Raw genomic sequence first — 27,185 nt, forward strand, 5'->3', positions numbered from 1 at the left:
AAGAACATTGGTCTGTAGAACATCCATTGGACTGGTAGGGAAAAAGAGAGAACTGAATGTCAGGAAAAATTATCTTGGTTTATTATAATGCTAAAAGAATTAAAAAATTGAGGACAAGAAAATAGTACCGACTTGCATTTACAGAGCTTTCCCTGTTATAAGTTTGCTTTAGAATTTTGCTTTTATAAGAGCATCATGTCAGCAAAAATATCTCTTGATTGAGGGGAAAAAACCCAAACAACTGAAGAGCAAAAAGATGTCTTCTTGTAAATGCCATGAAATCCTTAAGGAAAAAAAAAACCAAACATTCTTCGATGATACTGTTGTCTATTGGAATACGTAGCCAAAGAGCTGAGGACAGAAAATATAGGTGGAATTTTTCTGTTTAAATTTATCATCCCTTCCCTATAGCACAGCACAAAAATGTTATTGTTAAAGATCTAAAAGAAGTGAAAGGGGTGTTTGTGAGCCTTAGTGCTTCTTGAGGAGAAGGGAGATAGTGTATGAGAGAGAGGAAATGGAACAGCACATTCTTAGGGTTAATGTAGAAATTTATTAAATGTTTCACAGCCAAACCTGTCAACAAGCTGAGACCAGATTACCAAAGGTGCTAGTTGCATTAAGTAACACCTTTTACCTACTAAATTGCATGGGCAAGATGACATGAACAAAATAGAAAAAAAAAAAACAAAAAAAAAACAACCAACCAAACACCCACCCCCCCCACCCCCCCACCCCCAGTTTTCAGTGTAAAACTTTTTTTTTTTTAATTGGAAAAACTGAACAAAAAATTTCTCATCTTTGGGATTATAGACAAAACCAACATTGTAGCTTGGGCTGTCTCCCAGATATGGAAAGCTTATCATTACAAACATTTACGCTCTTTCAAATTCATGTATTAAACCCAAAAATAATGTCAACCATGTCTCTTGCTTCTGTTCCAGAGCATATCTGGAATGGCTGCTTTGTATCTGAATAAATGGTTACCACCTCTTGTGGTTTGATGCCCACTCCAGAATACAGAGGAGTTGTTGCTGCCATTTGTGCATGAGAGGGGAAGTTGAAGTTAGGGCAAACCTTGTGTATGTCTGCAGCATGGAAATTACAGTAGCTGCTGCTGGTTTTATTGTGGGTTTTTTTTTTCCTCAGCACCAAGATAGACAATTTTTCTTTTGAAGATGGTGGTAAAGGGAACAAACTAAGCTAGGCTGTGCTCTAAACCAAAAGTTTGCTTAATATTTGAAATTGTAAAAATTGAATTCATGCTGGGTGTTTATGATGAATGGATACAAGTGCTTTAGCTCAAGAGACAAAGTGGGGTGAGGTTTCCCTTTGTGTGAAGGATTGTCTCAGGCTATGGAGATCTTTTCTGGGATGGGTGACAGTGTGGTTGAGAGCCTGTGGTTCAGAATCAGAGGTTAAACCAGAAATTGTGGAATTGCATCAGGATTTTGTTGCTACTAGATCCCTGTGTTTAGGCTACTCAACCATGTCTTGAGTGTCTGGTCAACTTAGAGCTCCAGCTCTGCTTGTTGTAGTAGAAGCTTGAAGACAGAACTTACATGTAGGTATTTGAATTTACATATCTTACTCTCAAAATTGAATTCCACTTGAAGAGTTTCAGCCTCAGGAACCTGCTTGACAAGTTTCCTTTGGTTTATAGTAGGTCTTGTTTTACAGATTAAAGAAAATTCCTATCATGCTGTCAATAAGAAAAATGACAACAATTTTAAATGTGAAAGTACCAGAAAAAAAAAAAAAAATTGGAACAATCGCAAAAGTAAAGACTTAAAAATAAAAGCTGATGAACTTCAGAAGTTTAGCCAATCATGCTGAGACAATTTTGACACTCGAAGTTGAAATAATAGAAAAAAAATCAAATAGAACTGGAAGAGGACTGAGGTCTGAAATTAAAATTACTGTTATTGACATTTCAGTATCAGAGAAAAATTATAACCATTTACTGAAATTGGGTACAGTTTTACATCTAGTGTTGGATTAAACAATGTTGCCAAATGGTAAAATTATATAGATCAGTGCTACAAGGGGATGAAATAAAGGCCAGGTTATTTAAAAAAAAAAAAAAAAAAAGAAGCTACAGTACTGCTAGTTTACCATGAAAAGCCAGAATAGCTCTATTTATAGTATATAAAAGCTGCTTTTTATTCCAGATCTTTTTCATTACACTAGTGTACAAATTCTTTGGGAATACAAATTTACTTTCTTGCTTGGAAAAAAGATTGCGAATAAATACAAAAAATCCATTTGGAGGAATGAAAGTTTCAATGCTAACCACTATCATCAGCCTAGCAGTTGGTAGAAAATACCGAAAGGGTTCAGTTCCTTCGAGTGTTCTTTTCAGGGTAGTGTTTTAAGGTTGCAAGACTGTTTAAATGCTAATGTCATAGCCTTGGGTTAAAGAAATGCTAATTGTTATTGTTTATGAAGAGCTGCCATTCAGCATAATGCAAAAGAGGAGGCTGGGAGAATTTGCACGTAACTAACTTCAGTCTAGAAAGATAAGCTCCACCCCAGCCTTACTTGGGAGTCTAGGAAAGTAATTTCCTCCCATTTATGCGGAGGTGACTGAGAGAACCTTTAGTCCTGCTCTGAATCACTCCATGCCCCTCTGCCGATCTTAAATGAAAGTGGGACGGTCTTGCCTGCATGTCTGAGATTAGTTTGCAATTTATGTGGAAAATAGAAGGAAAAAAACCCACCGAAACATCAAGTTTTTGAAGACTGTAAGATGCACATGTTGTAATGCACTCCTCAGGATTCAGGTATGCCTCCTAATAACTGCTCAAAGCAGAATCAGCTACAGCAAGTTGCTTCAAGTCTTGCCCTGGTTGAGTTTGAATATCTCTAAGTCTATTCAGAATATCTTCAGGGATGGGGACACTGAAGGTTGGTTGAGAGGTGCCTTCCAGCCCCAACTGCCCTGCAAGCCTGTAAACTTACTGCAGTCTGGAGAACTTCTGCCACCAGCAGAGGCCGGGACCCTTTGGTCTCTCTCAAGCCTGCTGCAGGGGCTGGGGCAGTTCAGAGGGCCCCAGTCTGTGAGCCTGAAACAAATGGGCCACTCGTATGGCTTACAGATTTCTCCCACAGTTGGGTGAGAAATGCTTGCTGTTTATGATTCCCTTAAATTACACTTGATTTAAACCAGACAAGTGAAACTTGTCATGCAAACATTTACTTGTAACGTCTGGACAGACAACACAGTTGTTGCAAGTGTTTATGAAAGACAGATAAAGAAATTAGAGAAGCTGTTGCAATCTGCTTGCATTTTTTTTAAAAAGTCTCTTTCCATTGTTGCACACACTTACTGGTTATTTCCTGACAAACTGGTAGCTAAAGGTTTCAGACTCTTCTTATCCTTTTTTTCTCAGTGGAATAGCTACGCTTTTATAGCTGTTCCTCCTCAGAAATCTTCTAGCGGATCCAGAGTGGTTTAGGCTTTGTCTAGTCCTCCTCAACTAGGAGACAGTGTAGCCGTCTTCTTTAAAATGGGTATGTGAAGTATATAAATCTATTCTGTTAAGAGTCTTCTGCTCTTAGCTGGTTAGTAAATAACATTCTGCTTTCAAGAGATATGAAATTGATTTGTTGTGATTCATTCTGGATGTTTCTTCTCAAGTAAACTAACAGGTATGTGTTGGAAAAATTCTAATCCATTTTCCAGTAAATAGAGGGATTGTGATAGCTCAGACATACTGTTCTGCTAGTATTTACCAGAGGCTCTGTCTCTTCCTAAAAATAATTAGGACTTCTGGATTAGGAAGCAATTTCCTGAAAGTTCTGCTATGCTAAGAGTGGTATTTCATAGACAACCAAGTGTGGGATTTAACTGAAAAATAAGAGATTTACAGTTTTCTCAAGGTAGAAATACTGGATTAAAACAGAGAAATGCCTCTTGATGGAAGTTTCCTGACATATTTTAGGTGTACAGGAATACACAGTGCTATAACTTATACTTTCCAATGCCAAACTCTTTGAAAAAAGAAATCCATCATTTTGCACATCTTTTTTTTCTACAGAGAATATTCTAAAATACTCCACTAGCTTTTGAAAGTAATGTTACAAAATTGCCAATACCTAATATTAGAAGTCTTGAGAAGACAGGAAGCTGTCTTCTTATCTGTTAGTACTGTCCAAAGGTAGCAGTGTTTTAAGGCAGAATGCAAATAGACTCAGGACAGCATCTGGACAATATTTTAAGGATCTGATTTACATGGAGGTAATGATGCCTGTTACCTCTCAGAACCTGCATTGCAAGGTAGCTTCACATAAGTTTAAAGTCTTATCTAATGACATATGTTACATTTATACGTTAGCATAGATTGATACATTAATTGATACTGACTAAAGTATTAATATTTTCTGTTCTTGTTGTGAGATAACTTTGAAAAAATGAATTTACTTGTTTTTAAAAAATGCATTTTAAGCAACTCATGAAAAATAAATGCTTTGCTATTTTGTAATGGTTTCATGGGCTTCTGTTGCCTCGCTGGTGATTGCTTAATGTTCTGTGATTTTTTGCTAGAATCAAGATTATTGAAAGATTGATTCTAAACACTTAAATGTTGAAAAGCATAATAATGCTTATGCAAGTTGACGAAAAACTGTACTACTTTGTTTAGAAAAGGCACTAGCCATAGGATATGTTTGGCTGAATTTTGTTGACTTTTTTTTTAATGTGGCAAACTAAGTTTATGGTTATAATTATGGTTTGGTGAGGCTCAAATCACAATTTCTTGCTTGCTTCTAAATTATTTTTATAAAATGTAAATATCTGTAATTAGAGAATATGATCAATTTAACATTTTCTAGCAGACTGTAAGCATGCATTTTATCTTTGGGCCTTGTAGCCTCATACTTGTACAGACAGAAAACATGAGCCAATCACAGAACACGCCAGACCATATCTTAATATGCCACTTAATATATCAGGATAAAACCCTGATATATTGCACTAGATATTGCTTGTGCAGCACCGCATGAGTTAAAGCAGCCACATGCTGCTTGACCATGGGACATGCTCAGTATCAACTGTTGTCATCTCTGCTCATGGTTGTTGATTTTTATACACTATTCTTTTGGTTGCTTAAAAAAAACATGCTTGAGAAATTCCTGTAATCATATAGGGTGAGACGGTAAATTATAACTGAATGATGTTACTTTCTGAAGGACATAATCTTATCTATTTTTCAAGAATCTTTTATGTACCTATGCTTTGTGTCAATTTTTCCATGATTTGCAAAAGAAAAAGGAAAAACAGTCCTAACAGAAACCTTTGAGGCAAAAGAGAGACAAACATTTGAAGAGATTTTTTTTTTTTTTGGTCACATGATGTTTTCAAGAGCAGCATATAGTTTGGCAGGATGTATTTCTCTTTCTAGAAAAGAACGGTTACAGTTCTGAGATCTTGAGTTTTGCTGAGAAGCACCTTTGTCCTTGAGTATTCACGTCATTAACATCAAGGATCTTTCTAGAAAACAACAGAGATGCATTGCTGCTCTAGAAAGGCACTGTTATGTCATATGTATTATGTAGACATAATGGAAAAATAGGGAACCTCTATCTTTTAAAAGAGATAAAATGAAATGCTTTCAAATCAGGGAACTCTTCTAGTGTGATACTGCTGACGGAAACATCAGGTGCTACAATCTTGTGAGGAAACCTGGGAGACAAATCTCGGTGGCTAGCAGAAGAGCTGTAAGAACTGCCCAGCTCCCACATGGATACCCACCTCTCATTTGTGGCTGGCTAAGTAGACAGACAGTAAGTCACATGTTTTCTCCAGGTGCAGTTCCCATGCATATTTTGAGGTAAAGGACTGAGATCTAAAATGAAGTCATTCCCATCCCCAAGACTGCAGATGTGCTTTTACTGTGAATGAGTATCTCCTTTGTCCTCTCTCTCTATATATGTATATATAAAACAAATAGAAGAGACATGGATTAAGAAATTTTTTGTTTACCCTTATTAAATGGTATTTACAGGTTTGTACATGGAGACGAGAGATATTTTGCCCCATTTTAGACACATGTAATGACAGTCTGAATAATCAGTTTGTGTACATCCTTTTACCCAAAGTTTTTTCAGTAACATCTGTTGTATACTTCCCTGTAAAACAGCGCTTTTCCTATAGTTTTATAACATAAAATGTTTATAATATATGTGCTCAATAAGCAGAGGTAATACCAATGCTAAGAGAATTGACTTGTGCTTTTGCAAATTTGCTGTTGCCTCAGAATATGAAGTGAAACATTGAGGCCAGAATTTTTTAGTAGAGCAAGATAATGAGATGCTTAGTAATAAATGTACATCATGACATATAAGCTAGTAGTAGGAAGTAGTAGAGATCAGAAAGGGTATTCTGTGTTCTATGAAAAGCACAGAATATTAAGTATTTCTAGAGCATTTTTCTTTCCTTGATGTTCATTGAGGTCTCAAGCATTCAACCAACTAGTAACAGCTTATCTACCATGATGACACATTAATTGGATATAAGAATTTTCCATACTTGCAGTTGGATATTGAGCTATTGTCTAAGAAGGTTTCCACATGTCTAAGGAGGTTTTCACAGTCAGACTGAACATTATTTTCAGTAATGTCCTGTCTCAGACAGGATTTTTTCTGTCTTAAAAAAAAACTTTTTTGGAAAAAAAGCTGTTTTAGAGAATGACAGTTCTATTTTGGAGAATTGCAGTTTGGTCTGTTTTGGAAGAGCAGAGAGCCAGATCCACAGAAGACCTCAGATCTCCAGGAGGACTTTCAGTAACAAAGTCTAAATTTGATCAGTAAAGAACCTTTCAGGTTCTCACAGGTGTGTGAATTTTCACTGTTGAATTCCCTCAGTGCTCACAGCTCTGCTTTTCTTTTTGTCTCTGTTTGGGTCCATCTTCTCAGGTCTCAGAAATGTGATGTCTGTTGCTTTTCATCTCAGTACTTGTTTGAAACTTCAGGTTTGGCCTGAACCCAGGACATGTGCACAGTAATATTCAGTGTCCTTTTATCCATTTTAGCTTTGACTTCACTGCTTCACTAGTAGCTCATGCCTAGAGAATACCATTTAGATAGGTTGAGGTCCTCCAAGTAAACAGAGACAAGAATGTCCCTCCCTAAGGAGAAACAAAATGTTACTATTGCAGCTCCTCAAAGCACCTATTGTCTAGACTCGTTTTTGGTGGTGTTTCACTTTGTGTAATTTGAATACGTTATTTCTTGGTTTTTGGTTTTTGTTGTTTTGTTTTTTTTTTAAGATAGGTAATACGTCATGTATAAATTCTTGATTGCTTAATTATGACACCATTAATTATTTTAATGAGGAAATGCAAGTGAACTCTTTGGGTAACCTTTTCTTCCATGTGCGTTGGTAAAGTCTTTCTGTTCCTATTCTTCATAAAGACATTTGTGTTTTAAATACTACATTCATTCAAAATTCTATAGGACATTTGATAGCATATCTTATATCCATCTTTCCAAGACTGTGACCCAAGAGACTTTAAAATTTAATTTCCAAAGCAGTCACATTCACTGTACACACCAGGGACAGCAGCATATGGCAGAAAAGCCACATGAACTGCATTTCTTGAATGGTACAGAATTGCTCTCTGTGTGAGGCAACAGCTCTTAACTGCTACATATCTTTCGGTGTACTTAGCCATTACTTTGAGATTGAAAATACAACCTTTTGATGGTTGCTGAAACATCTACAGATTTTTCTTTTTCTTCATGTGAAATAAGAATGTAAAGCTAATGGACAACTTCAGCTCATCTGCAAACTGGTATTGTGCATGCTGTCTAAACATAGGTATATTACAGTTAGCAGAGGCTTTTGAGGGGAATTGCAGTGTTCCTTTTCTGAAAAACCTTTCAAAAGCTTAATTAGCCAAAGCACCTAACACTAGATACCAGAAGTCAAATAAGCTAAATTTACTACCCTCTTAGCACTGTTCTTTCATAGTGCTAGTGACTATTGCTATTATTACTATCGTTAGAGTTAATAATTATAATAACTTAGTAGTAACAATATCATAGAATCATAGAATGGTTTGAGTTGGAAGGGTCCCTCCAGCGTATCAACCGAACCACACAGCTTGGTGTCATCGGCAAACTTGCTGAGGGCGCACTCAATCCCACTGTCCAGGTCAGCGACAAAGGTGTTGAACAAGACCAGTCCCAACACCGATCCCTGAGGGACACCACTCGTTACTGGTCTCCAGCCGGACATTGAGCCGTTGACCACAACTCTTTGTGTGCGGCCATCTAGCCAGTTCTTTATCCACCAAGTGGTCCATCCATCAAATTGATGTCTCTCCAATTTAGAGACAAGGATGTGGCAAATGCTTTGCACAAGTCCAGGGAGATGACATCAACTGCTCTACCCCTGTCCATCAGTTCTGTAGCCCCATCATAGAAGGCCACCAAATTGGTCAGGCAGGATTTCCCCTTAGTGAAGCCATGCTGGCTGTCACCCAGCACCTTGTTGATTTTCATGTGCCTTAGCATGCCTTCCAGGAGACTCTGCTCCAAGATTTTGCCAGGCACAGAGGTGAGACTGACTGGTCTGTAATTCCCTGGGTCATCCATTTTCCCCTTCTTGAAAATGGGGGTTATATTTCCCTTTCTCCAGTCATTGGGAACTTCACCTGACTGCCATGACTTTTCAGATATGATGGCCAGTGGCTTAGCAACTTCATTTGCCAGCTCCTTCAGGACCCGTGGATGGATTTCATCAGGTCCCATGGACTTGTGCACATTCAGGTTCTTAAGATGGTCTCGAACCAGATCCTCTCCTACAGTGGGCCCAAGGTCTTCATTCTCACAGCCCCTGCATCTGCCTTCCAAGACTTGGGCGGTGTGGTCAGAGCCTTTGCCAGGGAAGACTGAGGCAAAGAAGTAATTGAGAACCTCAGCCTTCTCCAAATCCAGGGTAGCCAGCTCTCACAGTAGCTTCCAGAGTGGGCCTACATTGTCCCTCGTCTGTTTTTTATTCGCTACTTACCTGTATCATCCCTTCCTGTCATCCTTGAACAGTCTGTTCAGTTTAGTTTAGACCACTCCGTTTGTAAGCTTCCCAAAACAAAAATCTTTAGGAACTATATTTGACATAAAAGGTGTAGACAAGCATTTCAAAATCACTCTGAACCTAAAAGCATATTATCTCCTCAGTTCTGACATCCCTTTCATTGCTGTTCTGTAAATTGGTTGAGCAAATGGTGATGCTTTGAGGTTTGTATTATCTCAGCTGAATTTATACAATCTACCAGCCTTCAGATTAGACCCGTGTATATGATAGGTAGGTTTTAGTGGCAGAAAAACAACGTAATGCTTTTAAGTTCTTCTCATAGGTGTTATGAGTTATGATAGGATTTTTTTTTAAATGTGCAAACTACACACACATATATATTCTTACATTTGTTTGCAAACTCAGTTTTATTGATTTTTAATTTTTGTTCATAGTAGTATTGATTTTCATTTAAAGGCCTTAAAAGGCGTTAATCACTATCTGCTTTCCAAGTCTTTCCAAATGCTTTGCTTTTAAATGGGATCAGGTGTTTCATGTGTTATGATGATTTGAAATGAAAAATGGAGTAAATTATTGTGTTATGCAGTACATGGTTACACACATGCCTTCAGGTATTCCAGAAAGGCTTTGCTTTTTTATTGCTGTTCTCCAATCCAGACTTTGTATGCTATTAATGGGGGGATATTGTTGGTTGGAGGGGTTTTTAGCTGTGATGTTTGGAACAGATGTGTAAACCTGATCCAGCTTGACAAGTAACCCAGATATCCTACTGCCTGTCTGCTCACACAGCCTTACTTTGTGACCTTAAAGCTTCTTCCCCACCACATAACTAAAATTCAGGTGCTGCATCATTGTATGAACAGACCTGCACTAGTCATGTCATGTTGGCTATATTTTGGCCATGTGCTAAATATATTTTTTCTGCTCACAGAAGAGAAAAATGTGACCTATGGTGATGAGGTTTGGTGAGAATGGAGAATACTAGAGGAATGCAAAGGCAGGCAGGCATTTAGAAGTTACCACCTGTGACCACAAAGTAAGCGCAGATTAACACTTTCAAACACAATTAGTGATTCTGGGTAGGCTTCCCTTAAGACAACAGCTTTTTTTTTTTTTTTTTTTTTTTTTTTAAGAAGGCACAGAGACTTTGCTTTCCTAAAATCATGTTCTTTGTGGATATTTGAACTTTGAAACCCCAAAACTTTTGGCAATCAAAATTACAGGTCTCGTTGTAAGCATTAGTACAGTACTTTCACTTCAGCTCCTAGAGGTAAGCACCCACATTCATACTTTGGTCAGATGAAGCATTGTCCATCATCAGTATTTCAGAACAACTAAGCAACAAGAGTCAGAGGGACAACTCTTTTGAAAATTTAATTGATATCTGGTACAAGGCAGATATGATTTTTTGGTTTTCACTTTGTTTTTTTCACAATGGGGTTCCTAATTGTGACATATCTGCAACATGTGGTTTTGCATTGCATTTGGCCTGATCACTGAGGTATTTACCAGATTTTTAATTCATTTTGTTTCACATTGTGAAATTTCTCTGGATGCTTTTTTTTTTTCCCTTTGTCAGATGCTCAGGGAACAAAAAAAAAACCAACAAGCAAGAGAAAACAGCAGATCTTGCTCATTTCTCTTTCTTTGCTTTTGTTTTACAGGAGACACATGAAATTGTGGCTATCAAGAAATTCAAAGACAGCGAAGGTAACCTTTTCTGCTGCCTCATCTTTCATGAAGATAACTACATTGTTAATATCTCTCCAGTTAAAATAAGAAGTCTCATATATCAAGACGTGATTTAAAGATGATAATAATTTATTAGCTCTGTGACTATTCAAGGCACTTGACCCTTCATACCTGCCAGGGGACTGCATTGCACACTCCAACTAGATAACTACCTTTCTTGATCCATCTATCTTAATATGGCTGAGATTGCAGTGTCATACCCAGTAGTAAGATCTACCACTTGGAGCGTGGATGTGATCAGAAAATGGCAAAAACCCCTTGTCGTAGGGCTTGCAGAGTCTTTGGGCTTTATCACCCTTCCTCTATGGGAAGGGACCTAAATATTAGGGGAAATTGAGGGGGTAAATGAAGGAGACTGAGAGAAGTCACTGAGAAGTTCAGCGGCATAAATTGGAATCAGGGAGCTCTCAGGAATCTGTGGGAAGATATGAGGGAGCTGGGTGGTGAGGCAGAGGCTCTGTCCTGCCTTCAGCAGACTGTACTTTTCACAGGAAATTTGCTCTTTGCTCCCTCACAGCACCTTCTGTAAACCCTTCATTATTGCTGAGTTTGCTGAGAGTGGGGAAGAGCCATCTCCTGCAAGGCTTACTGTTGTTGGCAAAGTGGATGGCACAAAGCAGGACACATAGAAATTATTTCAGGGCTGAACACACTTATTCCTCAGCAGCAATAATAAACCCAAAGATTTGTATACGGCAATACTGGCTCTCTAACCTGAGCATTTTAGAGGACAGTAAATCCTAGTATCCTATCATAGGCAAAATCAGCAATCAACCATGAAAGCAACTGCCTACCTTGCATACAGCAGAAGTTAATCCTGATCCCTAATGGCCTAGCAAAAACAGAAGGAGAAGCCAAGTATGAAGTAATATGAGGATTCATCCCAGTCTAAGGCAATGCAGCTGTGATTTGCCATATACGAAGGCTTTAGCTGAAAGCTAGTGATGTGGTTTAAGGAAACAGCAGTCACTTTATTTTAGCAAACCTTTATTTTTTCTTATTGTTATAGGATTGCTGTTGGCCATGGAGGTATGGTTGGTTACAAGGACTGTAAATTTCAGAGTCAGTTAGACACAGCAAAGTTCGATTTGTACCTGTTGATTTATGCAGTGCAAACTCTATGCTTTGCAGCTGATTTTGCCAGGTGCTTGAAGAGTGCATTTGATGAAATCTTTAGCTCCGCTAGTCAGAAATCTTTTTTAAATCCCTGCCAAAGAGTGTAGATGTTCAATTAATTGTGGTGACCCTTTTGACCAGCTCATGTGAGTACTTCAGAATTGCTTTTTGGAACTCAATATGGCTATTTAGTATAGATCCTAGGCAATGAATCTCAGTATTAAGCCCTAATAAGGATTATTTTATTAGACTATCTACCAGAAAATGAAAATGAAAAATGCAGCATTGCCATTAGGAGCTATCCAAGAGTATTACATAATACTAGTTAACATGACTGATGAATGCTCTTCAGAGTGGTAGGTAGTTGTTTACAAGTTTCTGGAAATATGATAGTTCTTTTGATGGATTTGATTCAGCCGATTTTACATCTGTCTTGTCAATATAGTCGTTCATTAGAAATCTGAATATAATGTAACTGTTTCTATTGCCATTTTTATGTCACTGAATTTTTGCTGCTGTCTGACATAGGCGTGCTAAATGCTCTGGAAAACAGTGTCTCTAGTTATATATGATATTATGTAATCAAGCTGATGCAAGCCAACAACAAGCACTCAGTCTTAAAATAAAATGATTTAGATTGTCCTAAATTATATACTTTTAATCAAAACATTTGTGATGATATTATTTTGTTTTCTTTCCCCTCTGCTACATGTCACTTTTTTTTTTTCCCTCTCTCTCTTCTGATGATGATTATATGCATTTGTATGACCTCTGTTATTCTCTCTCCATTGCAAACCTGGTTTTGCATTCTACTTGCTTGGAAAAACAATTTCTGTTCCTTGTTTCTTCTTTCTCTGTCTCTGTCTTTGTGGTACCTGATCTGCAAATATTATTTAGCTTTGAATTTATGCAATCATATCCTATTTAATATCCCTCTGTTGTGGATAACAGATCTAAGAGATTAAGAAGCCTGCTTTTACATGTGTATGGGCAAATTTACTGAATTAATGGATTTCATTTTGTGAAATTAAAAATAAAACCTAATATAATCTGATTTACTTGATATTTTATTGGTAGCATCCTTTAGAGCCCAGTAAGTTCAGAGGCCTTGATAATAGCCAGTATACAAAGCTTTAGGTAAACCACTCCTCTTGAACAGTGTTCAGACTAGATTATCAAAACAATAGCTAAATTTCTTGACTCCTCAGAATCAGATTCAAGGCTTCGTTGAGTCGGTGCTTGCTCTGCCGCCCTCTGTGGCTGCTACAGTGGCTTGCATTGCTTAATTTCCATCAAAAGCCTCATGGGGAAACTTGCAGGACTTACAAATCTATGCTTTGATCTTTAAGTTTCTCATGGCTTTTGGAGAAAGGTTTTCAGACCCAAATATATTTCTTTGACATCGTTCAAACATGAGCTTTACATTCCAGTGTTTCTGCTGAGGACATACTAACCTTGCCAGTGCTTAATGTGTGTGACATGTTTGTGGGGTAGAAGATGTCCGTACACATACATGCATATTTTTGAAGCATTTTAGTGCTCTTCATAATGAAAAAGATAGAAATGCAAATTATTTGTTTCTTACAACATTTTCTGCCGCTGAAAACCTAGAATGTAGTGATGGGAAGTCTGTGAGAGTTGTAGAGTGACAGCAGTCACCAGTTACCTCTCTTTCAGTGCAGAAGCATCCAGGCAGCAGACGTCATTCCAGAAAATCAGCCTTTTTCTCTGTAGTATCTAGAAACAGAACTGGGGTTCAAAATGAAGTTTTGTAACACTTGTTACTCAGGATTTTGTTTTGTTTTTTAGTAAGTTTTACTGTGTCACTTTTACTTTGCACTCTAGAAAATGAAGAAGTCAAAGAAACCACTTTACGAGAGCTTAAAATGCTTCGCACTTTGAAGCAGGAGAACATAGTGGAGCTGAAGGAAGCCTTCAGAAGAAGAGGAAAATTATACTTAGTTTTTGAATATGTGGAAAAAGTGAGTTGGGTTTTACTGTCCTTGCCACAGTTATATCGTCAGTTTGCTGGAAAAGTCTTTAAAATTACTTTTAAAAATTAAGCTATTCTAATCTGTAAAAGGAGCAGCAGAAACTTTAATACAATCTGAATTGTTGCAATTAGACGTTTATGTGAGAAAGCGACACTGATTAACTTTACTATTGTTTTCACTTCATGTGTTCAGATAAAAAAAAATGTTCTTGCATGTATGAAAGTAAGCATGTTCAAATTATGTAGACTGGAATATATATCACATGAAAAAAAAAAATACCTATCCAAACTATTTAGTCCTGTTTAATTGTAAAGCTGATTAACTGTCCTGCGTTATGTTGTGTAATGAATCTTGATGTAGTCTTTCAAAGCAAGATCATAGACTTTTGACCTTGGAATCTGTTTCAACTTTCTCTACCTTTCCCTGTTAAAAATAAGACTTGTGTGTGTTTCTGTAACAAGGCCACTATCAATAGTTGCTTAGAGGGATTTGGCAAAGATTACTGTCATTATCTCCAATCCTGACCTCATTTGAAGCAATTCCAAAATTTCCTTCGATTGGCCTACTACCAGACACCCTTGTCTGTTTCTAGGGAGAAACAATCTAGAACAGATTGGTTTGTTGGTTTTTTGTAGTTGTTATTTTGTTGTTGTTTTGTTTTTTTGGGGGGGGGAGGGGGGGGTGTTGTTGTTGTTTTTTTTTTTTTCATTTTTGCAACTTTTGTGACGAAGGCAGGCCTTCCCTCTGTATTCTAAGCATTTAGCATTTCTTCATGGAAAGAAACAGACGATATTCAGATACACACAGTAAAAATAAGCACAAACTTAAATATGTGGGTCTCTGTATCTTTCGTAAGATATTGCTCCCTTGACTGAAATTTTCATTTAATATCTGCCAGTGTGATGTTTCAGTTTAGCCGAGCGCTAGTCCTCTTCAGTCAATTCTTTCTTGTTTAAAGATTCTTCACCCTAAATACTGTGTCTCCTTTATGCAATTCTCAATTTATTATGTGATACAACTTTATTGCATAATGTGCGGAGACCAGTATTAGCCCACAGTTTGGCTGAAATCAGTTTTGTTTTTTACCAGCAGCTCAGCACCTTCTGATGTGGTGGATCGTAGCTCTAACATCCAAAACTTGGCTTGTTCTACCTGTGTTCCTTGTAACTATTCCAGACACGTGGAACGTCTTTCATCACACACCAATTTAGGACATGCATTTAATTTTCTATTATAGTTGACTTGTCTAAGCTGTCCATAGCGGTGGGTTGGAAGACCAGAATAAGTAAGAGACATTGAATTGATCAGATAAAGAGTTTACTTCAAATATAGTTAATATTGGTAAGAACACCCGGCTGCAATATCTTAACATTATTTGCATCAGAATAAAATAATGATAAAGGTGGAAATCATGTATAGTCTGTGCCTAATGTAATGGTTGCATTTGTTTTCACTTAAACATCACCGTCCATGAACATTTCTCATTTTCAGATATGTCAAATAGTTTCTTTGAAGACCTGGATGATTTCTGTATTTTTGGATGAGGGGAGAGTAGGAGAAATTAAATAAAATGTGCTATAGTAAGCTAATTTTTATTTTAACTGGTGATGAACACCTTGTGTCCTTTAGGGAATCTTAGCTCTACAAAACTCAAATCCAGATTACTTAAATTCACCTTTATTCTAATCTCCTTTATTCATCATCTCCTTAGTTAATGTCTTTATATAGGATTATATCTTGCCATGATGCTACTATTTTGGTTCCTATTTGTAACACTAACTTCTTGACTTACTTATCCAGATCCACAGGCTCTATGTGGACAAGAGTCTAACTAAAATCAATGTGATTCCTAAACAGAATTTTTTTTTACTCAGATCTGAAATGTATTTCTAAGGAAATTTATACTCGAGCACATGTTCTCGTATTTGTTCACAGATTTTAAAACTTAGAGGTGGTGGGTTTTTTTGGTTGGTTTTTGTGGTTGGTTTTTTTTTTCCCAAATATTATAAGTCTCCATTTGTTTTGTCATATATGTGGGTTTGTTAAAATATTTTGTAAGTGAAACCTCAAAGGAATGTACTCTACAGCTAAAGAAAATGTTTGTCAAAGACAAGGTAAATATATTTTAAATGAAAAATCTACAGATGCTCAAATCCATACTTAAATGAGTTGTGTACAGCAGCATAGCCAAAATACTTACCTGTATTTCGGTATGCAGTAAATAAGATTTTCCTCTCTTCAAGTGGGCTGCTGCTGCTTGTTATTCATTCAGGATTCAGAGTGAAAGATACCTGTACTTATACTTGTGCAAAATTGGAGACATTTGCTAACATAATGGGAATCTAAGTGTCCTTTTTCAAAGAGGAAATTTATTAGTATAAGCAATCAATCTATTTGCTTCCCTAGGTATATCATAAAACAGTTAATATGGCCATAGGTAGTGTGGTGCAAATATGTCTAAGATTAGTATTGCTGTTACATAGCTACAGGATATGGCCTAGGTTTCTATTTTTGCACCTATGAGATGTTTTATATCTGTTACTTCATTTTCACTAAAAGGCTTGTGTTGCTTTAACTATACCCATTCACGTACAGACATGGTTTGTGATTAATCATGGCCCGGTCAATGCAGTAAACTAGCTTCACAATGAAGAAAAGTGTATTAAAGCACCATTGGATATTTACAAAATTCTGTGCTCCACTAAAATTTTCATATAACCACACCGTCCTGGTGGTTCTGTTTGAGCAAATTTTTGTAACAAAGAGGACTTTTTAGAAATTTTAGCATGAGTGGTCCTTTAAGGACTTGTGTTATAGTTGTGGTTCACCTTTAAGGATTATTGTCTTCACAAGTGCTTTCTCTAGAATGAGATCAGGTAGTAGTATGCTTACGATTAAAATACACTCCTTTAGTGTGTAACTATTGATTTTTGCACAGCCAGGTTCAGTGGCCTAAGTACGTTGCATCATAATGCTGAAAGTATGCTACTTTCTAGCAACTAGAGTGCAACTTCATATTAAATAATGTGTGTTTTTAACATTTAGAATATGCTTGAATTGCTAGAAGAAATGCCAAATGGAGTTCCACCAGAAAAAGTGAAAAGCTATATCTACCAGCTAATTAAAGCAATTCATTGGTGCCATAAGAATGATATTGTTCATAGAGGTAAGTGTGTAGTTCTCTGCATGGAAACAAGCCTAGGTAGGAATTTGCTTTCTACAGGGAAAGATGTTACAGCTTGATGTAATTTGCATTTAACGTAAATATAAGCAATTGCTTTATATCAACAGAAAAAAAAAAACTGTAAATTTGGCTGGCTCTTAAGTCTGTTGCATGACTTCAGATCATTTTAAAACTCAGTTCATCTACATGTAAAGCTTGCTGTCCAGTCTTTAGGATATGGTATAAATGTTTTATCATATGCACAGTGAAGTAAAACTGCAGTACAGACATTACCAAAGGAATAGGAATTTTTTTAAACATTTCATGATGCTTAGTCATTTCACTTTTGAATGTGATAGTAGAATATTAGGAGGAAAATAACCCAAAACTTAAAAGCTTGGTCCACCCTGTGTTTTACTTCTTAAGGCAGTTCCTCCCAGTTTCCATGAGTTTAGCTGTGTATATTTACTTTCTCCTCTAAGCTTCAAGCACTTAGAGTGTACATATCTTGATGTGTGACTTTATCTAGTTTTATGTGGTTTATTTAATAAAATTGTATTTGCTTTGTGGCCTTCCAAGAGTAAGATTTCTAATTCATGTTTCCAATAAATTAAATTTCCCATACAATATGCTATTTATATTTGAGACTGATCAAGCATAAGCAAGAGTCTGAAAATGTTTTGTAAAATATACTTAGAAAAATACAGCATAAATGGATACCACAATATCCATACAGGAATAAAAAAAAAAGGGGGGGGCTTAAAGCTAGACAGTGCATTTTTGTAAACAATGGACAAGAGATGATCAAGATCATCATAACTGAAAATGTTGAGCACAGCACGTGTTTGATTGGTTAAGTGGGTGATTAAATGTCAGTTCTTTGTAGTATTTTGCAATATGCAGTATTCTGTATATTGGTTTGCTGCCCAGGAATATCTGTAAGCACCTTTTATCTTCCAATATTTTGTTGGGAAACACTTAAAAAGGCTTCAAAAGGCAGAAAATTAATTCTGCATGTTCACAAACTGAATAGCTGGAAGCTGTTTCAGCAGTTGCTCTTGTAATGCTTCATTTATGATTGCATGAATAACTCTAAATACATTGTAATGAAATAATATTTGTTGACAAAGTTAAAAATTAAAAAGAGAAGTTAATGGCTTTTTTTTTCTTTTTTCGTCCCACTCTGATACTCCAGATATCAAGCCAGAGAATCTCTTAATAAGCCACAATGATGTGCTGAAGTTGTGTGACTTTGGTAAGTTCAATAGATACTTGCTTCTTAACCTCTTTAAAGAAAATCTCTTGCAGTGGAGTTTTGCCTTATCCTTATAGGAGTTCTATGTATGTACATAAATATGTACAGTTTAAAATCCTTTTAGTGGTCAGAATTGGTTGCTTCTTCAGGTTGGTGGCTAGTTCTTTAATTCAAAAGACCTGTGGGCTTAATTTTCAAGCCCTGTTAAACACCTGTATTAAAATGCAGATAGAAATGCTGCATTTATCTTTTCTTAAATTTGACAAGGCTTTTACTAGCAGTGTTTCTGGCACCCAGCTGAAAAAAATGCAAATGACAAGCTGATTAGGAGGCTACCAAAACTGTATGTGTATCTGTCCGGTGTATTTAAAAGATAATTTTTCCTTGTTTAGTAAAGATACAGTAAATTTACAGGTTTTGTTTTTTGAACCACTGGCTTTCAAGGACTGTTATGTGTGTAGTTATGGGTCAAAATTTGTGGTTACATTAATGAAAGAATAGCATGTCCACATATGATTAATGATTGAATGGTTGGAGCTTAGAGTTAGAGTTGTGTATGTAACGTTAACTCTGGTGTTTCCTGACCTATAACTACCTGTTTAATGTCAGATTTATGGCTTTGAAGAATCAGCACACAAGCACAAGGCGAACTTTGCCCATGTGAGTAATCCCCAGAAGACAGCAGAGCAAAGTGTACGCTGTTCCAACAATCTATTTTTATTCTGAGTGCTACATAAACACAGAATAAAGTATTTTTCCCTCTAAAAAGCTTACAATTTGGCTTGGTAAATAAAAAAAAAAAAACATTCCATAGTGCTACCCAAGGGCACTTTTCATGAGTGGTTTGTAAGCTGTCATTTCAAACCTCTGCAATTTTGAATGAAAAGAAGAACTGCAAAAAAAAAAAAGAAAAGGAAAAAAGATTGAAACAGGTTTTTTAGGAACACAAAAAAGGCATTTTTCATTTGCAGTGCTGCTTATTTCTTTTAATCCTAAAAGCATTTTTGGTTAAGCATTCTGAAACAATAAACATTCTAGGAAAAGCCTCAGAAGATTTTGTCTGTGTGAGTACTTTGAATTAAGGGCAATTTATTCTGCATTTTAAGGAACTTAAGAGCTCTGACAGAGCACCATGGTAGAGTGTGTGGTGCCCTCAGTACCTTTGCCTTTTTGGTGCCTTTGTCTTTTTGGTATCGAGAGACATCCTTTCTGTGGTGCCTTTGTCTTTTGGTATCAACAGACCTCCTGTCTGCAGTGCTGTGGCCACCCTTCCCTGGCAGCTCTATGCCCAGGCTACCCTGGCACCATTGCACAGAGCAGGTGGGCAGGATTTTTCTCTTACCGTACACTCATTTTCAGGGCCTTGCCCCCCCTTGCAAAGGAAACCCCTCTGGGGTTGGCAAGTTGGGGCTCTCCCACTCGGGCTGGTGTAGCATACACCTCGCTCCCTCTCTGCGCTAGCTTTGCGCAGTTAGTGAGCACAGGACCCAATCACTGCCTTTCACAGAGTTTAACAACCAATCAGCAGGCAACACCTGCCCTTGACCAATGTCTGCTCCAATCAGAGCTAACGGCGTCACAAGCAAGAACACCCAGTGAGGTCCTCATGGGAACTGTTCAGCCTCAGCTCCTTCCCTGTCCATATGAAAGAGCCTTCCCTGGCCCTTGCCCTCCCTCCCTCAAGTAACATTCACCGTTAGTGTGAACTCATGTCAACATCCTCTGTGCAACAGTATTACAGGAAAATATAAAGCTGAACAAATGGTACAATTGTGTCCTGGATATCAGTTTTCTCACTAGATGATGTGAATTCTACTAGCAGTGACATTTGTGGTCCATTGCTTTGCTCATGCTGTATGCTACAGCCATATTTTCCTTCTGCTGTTGGAAAATACATGCAATAAGAATGTACTCATGGTGCTCAGCACAGTCTCAGGGAAAGAAGACTAAATTGTGGGAATTTCTGGTTTTCTTACTGTTTACGTGTGTTAGTGTGAATTTTGATCAATATTTTAGATTTAGTTGAATTTAAATTTCCAAGTAACTCTTATAATTTGGAATCAGTTTTAATTTTTTAGTCTCATGGCTAATTGACATTATTGCTGGTAGCTTAAGCTATTACTGTAAAATGTCTGTCAGAACAATATTAGCCACAAGAGTTTCCTGAACATGTACAGATTAGGAGATAAGAACTCACTTTATAAAATGTCTATGTACCTAACTTAATTCTTATTTTGGAACACAAGTACTTGTCACATACAGTGCCACATTCCTTATACGACAGCAAACACAAAGAAGAGGTTTATGCATCCATCCCAATGTGTATATAGAAGTAATTAGAGGTTTCTGAATAGCACACTGGACAAAACAATCCGAATAGAAAAGTTCATTAATTTTTAAAAAAATTTAGTTCTTCATAATCTTTGTGCAGTGTGTTCTGTACATATCGTGCTAGATAAAAATGAGACTGAATGTGGTGCTTGCCTGGACACATGTTGTGTGGGTGTCCTTTCTGCCAATAGGAGTGGAAAAAAAAAAACAGTACAAAATGCCGATTACAGCAGATGCATCTGACTGTTGGGAATAGGCTTTCTGATTAATGTGTTTGCTGTTTCAACACCATGGTTTCAGAAATACTTGTTTTAGCAATCTCTTAATCTCTGTCCGATGCGTAAGCATAGAAATCATGAAACACAGGACTGGAAAAGACCTCAAGAAATTCTCTAGTTCTTCCACCTACTCAAATAAAGGATTAAGCATGTCTGTGTCATTCTTGACAGGTGTTCACTTAGCTTTCTCTTGAAATTCAGAATAATGGTGGTTACCTAGTGTTTCTAAGCATCTATTAGAATCACAGAATCGTAGAATGGTTTGGGTTAGAAAGGACCTTAAGATCACCTAGTTCCAACCCCCTGCCGTGGGCAGGGACACCTCACACTAGACCATCTCACCCAAGGCTCTGTCCAACCTGGCCTTCAACACTACCAGGGATGAAGCATTCACAACTTCCCTGGGCAACCCATTCCAGTGCCTCACCACCCTAACAGGAAAGAACTTCTTCCTTAGATCCAATCTAAACTTCCCCTGTTTAAGTTTTAACCCATTACCCCTTGTTCTGTCACTACAGTCTCTAATGAAGAGTCCCTCCCCAGCATCCCTATAGGCCCCCTTCAGATACTGGAAGGCTGCTATGAGGTCTCCATGCAGCCTTCTCTTCTCCAGGCTAAACAGCCCCAACTTTCTCAGCCTATCTTCATACGGGAGGTGCTCCAGTCCTCTGATCATCCTCGTGGCCCTCCTCTGGACTTGTTCCAACAGTTCCATGTCCTTTTTATGTTGAGTACATTAAAATACTTACATGTCATTAAAATGTTAGAATGTTTTACTTTATGTCTAAATTTAAATTTACCTCATTTTCTCTATGAATTTTCTCTGTAAGAAATTCAGTCTTCTCCTTTTTTCCTTACACCTTTTTCTTGACATCTCTCTTACTGTGGTCTGAGTAGTTTAAAGTCTGTCCTTGAAAATTCTTATCTTGCTTGTTCTCTCTTAATACGTCATCATTCATTATTTGCAAGTGCTATGGCTTTCATACTTGCTCTCACCCAAATCATCTTCTGTCTTGATCTTCTAATCTATTCCTTCTCACTGTTTAGAGTTGGGTCTAATCTCCTCCGTAGTTACCTTCTCTTATTTTGTATCAAAAAATTGTTCCTGATACCTTAGCACAATTTGGAAGAAGAAACAATATCCTAACTCCACCACAACAACAACAACGACAAAAAAGTCCTTAGAAAATATTATGCTTTTTGAATTCTCTTGTCCATCACCTTTCAGCATGGTATCATAGAGTCAGTGTAGTAGTGAATCCATAGAATGGTTTCTTACATCACCCAACACTGAAGCCCATGACAGTAATATTCCTTTGTTTTGCCACATCAAATCTAGCCTGTAAAATTGAGGGCTGATTTTTCAGACTATGTTAGCTGCTGGTGGTTTCTGGAGTGTGACAAGATTCCAATAAACTGGCTAGGAGGGAGGAGGATGCATCCTGGACTTGTTAATTTTTCTGGTGCACATGAGGTGGTGGGCTTTCGGGCTCATGCGTTATATTAGCACATGAGTTTATTTGTATCATGTCACACCTTTCCTTATTTCCTACCGCCCTTGAGTTTGGAGCTTCCCACTGTTCATTTTGGCAGTCCCAGTTCTTCAGTGTAGCTCCTGGTTATCTTCTCTCTCTTCTTTAAATACATGAATGAAAGATTTTTCATGGACAAGATTAATCAGATAGGTCATGTAATTTGAAACAGAAACAGGGCTGCCTAACCAGTTCTAAATATAGTAATGTTTAGAAATTTACTCAATCCCAGTGTTACAAGTAATAAAAAATTCCTCTCCAGCAGTATCAGTAATGTTCATTAGACTTCATGGGAACAAAACAGAATTGTTATTATTTTGGGGCAACTTTAAAATATCTGTTCCTCATCATACATGCCTTTTAGTTTGCTAACTCTTGAAGATAGAGCTGTCTTGACAAAAACAACAGCTGTAACCTATGCCATTAACACAGTTATCATTGTTTTCTCAAATCAATATTATAATAATAATAATGGCTGGGCTCCCTCACAGAAAGCTGCCAAATGAGATAGACTTTCAGAATTAAAAAAAAAAAATAAAAAAAAAAAAAATTGCAACCTTACAACCAAACTTGTGAGGGAAAAAAGATTTTGGCAGCTTCTGTGTAAGAACTCAGATATAAAGAAAAATGAATTTTGCATTGAAGTAGCACTTACTGGCTCTGAAAATTAAATTATACCCTATACCTCTGCAACACTTCGGAATTTTTATTCTTTCTTCATCACTCATGCAATGAGGGAAAGACTCATTGGGATTTCACTGAAGGGAATTTTGGACCAAGTTTTAATACCACATCCAAACTACAGGTCAGTCAGTCTCACCCTCAGGGAGGGAGTGTCCTTAGATGAGAATAATACATAGTTTCTTGACCAATTTAAAAATTTGAATGCAGTGAGACTGTAATAGTTAGGATCCATGACTGGAAGAGCATTGTTTCTAATGTTATGAATTCTGCAAGCAGCATCTCGGTGACATTTAGTGGCAATAGTTCAATAACTTGCACGCCATACTAACAGGTAACTTTTATCGATCTGTTTTGATTATGGCAAAGCACCACAAGTAATAGCAAAACCCCACAGACTTCTGAGGAGAGTACACAAATAAGGTAGTCATTAAAACAAACATGCTCACTTTCACTGTTTTACCAATAAAAGCTTGCAATTCCATAGACAAGCAATTGTTGCAGAAATTGTTCTCTGCTAGGAGCTGTAAACAATTCACTTCTATATAAATAGGTGTGATCTCTTAACTGCCAAAATCCACAGTGTTAAGCATGTTGTATTTAAAATAGGATATAATCTTTTACACTGTTTCATTGACAGGCTTTGCTCGTAATCTCTCTGAAGGAAGCAATGCTAACTATACAGAATATGTGGCTACCAGATGGTACCGCTCACCTGAACTCTTGCTTGGGTAAGTACAATTTGCAGAACTATGATGATAAGTCTTGACTGATTCTTTATATTTTTTTTTCAAGCACCTTTTGTAAGATTTACACTGTTGAGAGCTGTTGTTGATGTAAAGAGAATATTTCAAGAGGCTTTCAGATTTTCATTAAGTTTTTCTGTTTCCAAGTAAGTCAGTATGAATCATTGACATGTTGATCTGTCTTGAGCTGAGCACTGTTTAACTGATTAAAATATAAAGCTGAATTTATAACAGTTGTAGTTCAGATTCCTGCCTGCCCATCCTCTTTATAAGAGGTTTCCATGGTAGTCCTGTAGTTTAAGATATTCCATGAGCCTTGTGATAGATGTTACATAGCAATGGTAGTGCACCTTTCACCACACTACGCTCCTCTTCATCCTTTCAGTCAAAACTATAATTTGGTTTTCATTTCCAGTTACCCTTTACCAGCACTGCTGAAGTGCTGGTAAAGGCTGAGAAGGATGATGCTAGCTTTTTACTAGACAGGAAGAATTTACTGAAGGACATCATAAGGAAGGAGCAAAGGGAACAGATTTAGCATAGGATTTGTCACCTCCAACACTTGGTGCTGTCTTATTCCAGAAATAGGCAAGCCAGCTGTAATTGAAAAATATCTTGAAACAGAGGTTGAGTTGTTGGATTACAAGTTTCAAAAAGAGAGTGAGATATGGTTTCAGTTCAATCTTTGTTCCGGTCTTTATTCTTTTTATATGCTTTTTCTTTTACATGAGAAGGGTTCTCCAGTCATTCTGCTCAAAACCTAAAAATCCAACAGAGATTCTTGGAATAAGTTGGATGTTTACGAAATTTTTTACAAATTCAACAAGCAAGAACTCAAGCATACAGAAAAGGAGTTGCATCAATCTGTAGTAGGAACAATGAACAACCACGAGTATGTAATGCATTACCTGTTGTACAGTTGAGGTAGGCAGCTAAACAGACTTGCCGAGTAACAGAATCTTAGAGTGAAAATCATGAACTGTCATAGAATCATAGAATAGTTAGGGTTGGAAAGGACCTTAAGATCATCTAGTTCCAATCCCCTTGCCATGGGTAGGGACACCTCACCCTAGACCATATCACCAAAGGCTCTGTCCAACCTGGCCTTGAACACTGCCAGGGATGGAGCATTTACCACTTCTTTGGGCAACCCATTCCAGTTCCTCACCACCCTACAGTAACGAACTTCTTCCTTATATCTAACCTGAACTTCCCCTGTTCAAATTTAAACTTACTCCCCCTTGTCCTGTCGCTACAGCCTCTGATGAAGAGTTGTTCTCCGGTGATTCTCTACTTCTTCAATGTTTGTGACTTTAGAAGGAATGTCACAGAAGTCTTACAAACCATTTTCAAGTCTATAGTTTCTCCTGACTAGAGTATCCATGTTGCCTCTTCTGTTAAGTACCTTTATTGCTGACCTGGTATCTTTTGTTACTAGTAGTTTAGAATACAAGGCACCATCTTCCTTACCACACAACATTGCTTGTGTACGCAGACTACACATCAGAACTCCTCCCCAAACCCCCTCCTGTGATTTTGCTCCAAAACAGGAATTACCTATTTTATGATGCTTTCACTGCTGCCTCACCTGTGTTTTTTAAGAAATAGTTTTCAGGGACATTCTGTTTTCTCTCTAATTAAAAATTCCACTGTGTGAATGCTGCAATGAAGATTTTATGTTATTTCTGTTCTCGCAGTGGCCAAACCCAGGATGCCTATCCACCTGTTAAGCATAATGGAAAAAGAAATATAATGCAGAAATAGAGCAGAGTCATTAACCCCTTGGAGAGCAGAGAAGTTAATGGTAGTTTAACTGGGAATGGTAACTGCTTCACAGTCAGAAGACTATTCCTGTACATAATGATTAAGGGAGTGGAGCATCTCCCTTATGAGGAAAGACTGAGGGAGCTGGGTCTCTATAGTTTAGAGAAGAGGAGACTGAGGGGTGACCTTATTAGTGTCTATAAATATATAAAGGGGGAATGTCACGAGGATGGAGCCAGGCTCTACTCAGTGGCAAACAGTGATAGGACAAGGGGTAATGGGTGCAAACTGGAACACAAGAGGTTCCACTTAAACTTGAGAAGGAACTTCTTCTCAGTGAGGGTGACGGAACACTGGAACAGGCTGCCCAGGGAGGTTGTGGAGTCTCCTTCCCTGGAGACATGCAAAGCCCGCCTGGACACATTCCTGTGTAACGTTATCTAGGTGTTCCTGCTCTGGCAGGGGGATTGGACTAGATGATCTTTTGAGGTCCCTTCCAATCTCCAGCATACTGTGGTACTGTGATAAGATTTTTCACAAAGGTAGCCAGATCGCTTGGGGTACTTGGGAATTCTGCTCCTGCTGACTCACGCAGTGATATGTCAGGCAATCCATGGCAGAAACAGAGGGCTTGGTATTTGAGGTAGTTTCTTTAATATGAAAGTCTATTTTTTCTGTGTTGTAAGGAAGCAGGCCATGGGAAATATGGCCTGTAAATTGAAACAGCTCAGTAAGAAGACAGTGTCAGTTAGTGAAAGACAACATTGTGTGTTCACTTTACAGAGCCCCTTATGGAAAGGCTGTGGATATGTGGTCTGTAGGCTGTATCCTGGGAGAGCTGAGTGATGGGCAGCCCTTGTTTCCTGGTGAGAGTGAGATTGACCAACTCTTTACCATTCAGAAGGTGCTAGGCCCACTGCCAGCCGAGCAGATGAAGCTCTTCTATAGCAACCCACGCTTCCATGGCTTGCGGGTAAGAGAAAGCTTTGTTCTTTTTTTTGTTATTTTGTTTACTCACACAGTATTTACAGTATTGCCATTCTTGCTGTGAAAGTTCTTTTCATTTACATTGTGCATTACGTATCGCATGTGTTTCTGTGTACGTATAGGATATTTAGACTATAAGCATTCATAATTTAAAGTAAAATTCTGATCACACCAGTACTGAGTTTATAAATGTGTTATTTCTACTGCTTAAAGTTGAATAAAAATTTTTCTTTCATTTCTTTCACTTTTTTGACATGCAAGTTAGCATTTATACGCAGCTTAGCATTACCCTGCAAATGTGAAATTTAGTGGCATAGCTCTGTCAGTTCAAGGTATGGAAAATGCATGACTGCTATCTTCAGGCTACTGTGTTGGAATAATCTAAGCCACAGATGCTGCTGGCAGAAGACCATTTTGCCTTTTGACTTATAGTTGTGGAGAGTTGATGTAAGCCACATGAGTAAAAAAGCTCTTCTTAATGTTAGCATTGTTCCCCTTCCAGGGATTTGCTAATAACATGTAATGACAGACACACTAGTGTGAAGAAGC

The 27,185-nt window shown here is 37.6% G+C and overlaps 1 protein-coding gene across 2 annotated transcripts in view; it reads left to right on the forward strand.

Annotated features, from left to right (window-relative positions):
* Positions 1 to 27,185, forward strand: part of CDKL5 (cyclin dependent kinase like 5) — a 133,486-nt gene that overhangs the window by 74,343 nt on the left and 31,958 nt on the right. For both annotated transcript variants that reach the window (XM_062603733.1, XM_062603734.1), the window contains exons 4-9: positions 10,702 to 10,747; positions 13,751 to 13,887; positions 16,945 to 17,065; positions 18,258 to 18,317; positions 23,780 to 23,870; positions 26,433 to 26,622. In XM_062603733.1, coding sequence (XP_062459717.1) covers positions 10,702 to 10,747; positions 13,751 to 13,887; positions 16,945 to 17,065; positions 18,258 to 18,317; positions 23,780 to 23,870; positions 26,433 to 26,622 — 645 coding nt within the window. The remainder of the gene's footprint in view (positions 1 to 10,701; positions 10,748 to 13,750; positions 13,888 to 16,944; positions 17,066 to 18,257; positions 18,318 to 23,779; positions 23,871 to 26,432; positions 26,623 to 27,185) is intronic.

Source organism: Pezoporus occidentalis, unplaced genomic scaffold (genome assembly GCF_034315485.1).
Source record: "Pezoporus occidentalis ecotype Australia unplaced genomic scaffold, CSIRO_AGI_Poc_V1 ctg81, whole genome shotgun sequence".
Classification (NCBI taxonomy): Eukaryota; Metazoa; Chordata; class Aves; order Psittaciformes; family Psittacidae; genus Pezoporus; species Pezoporus occidentalis.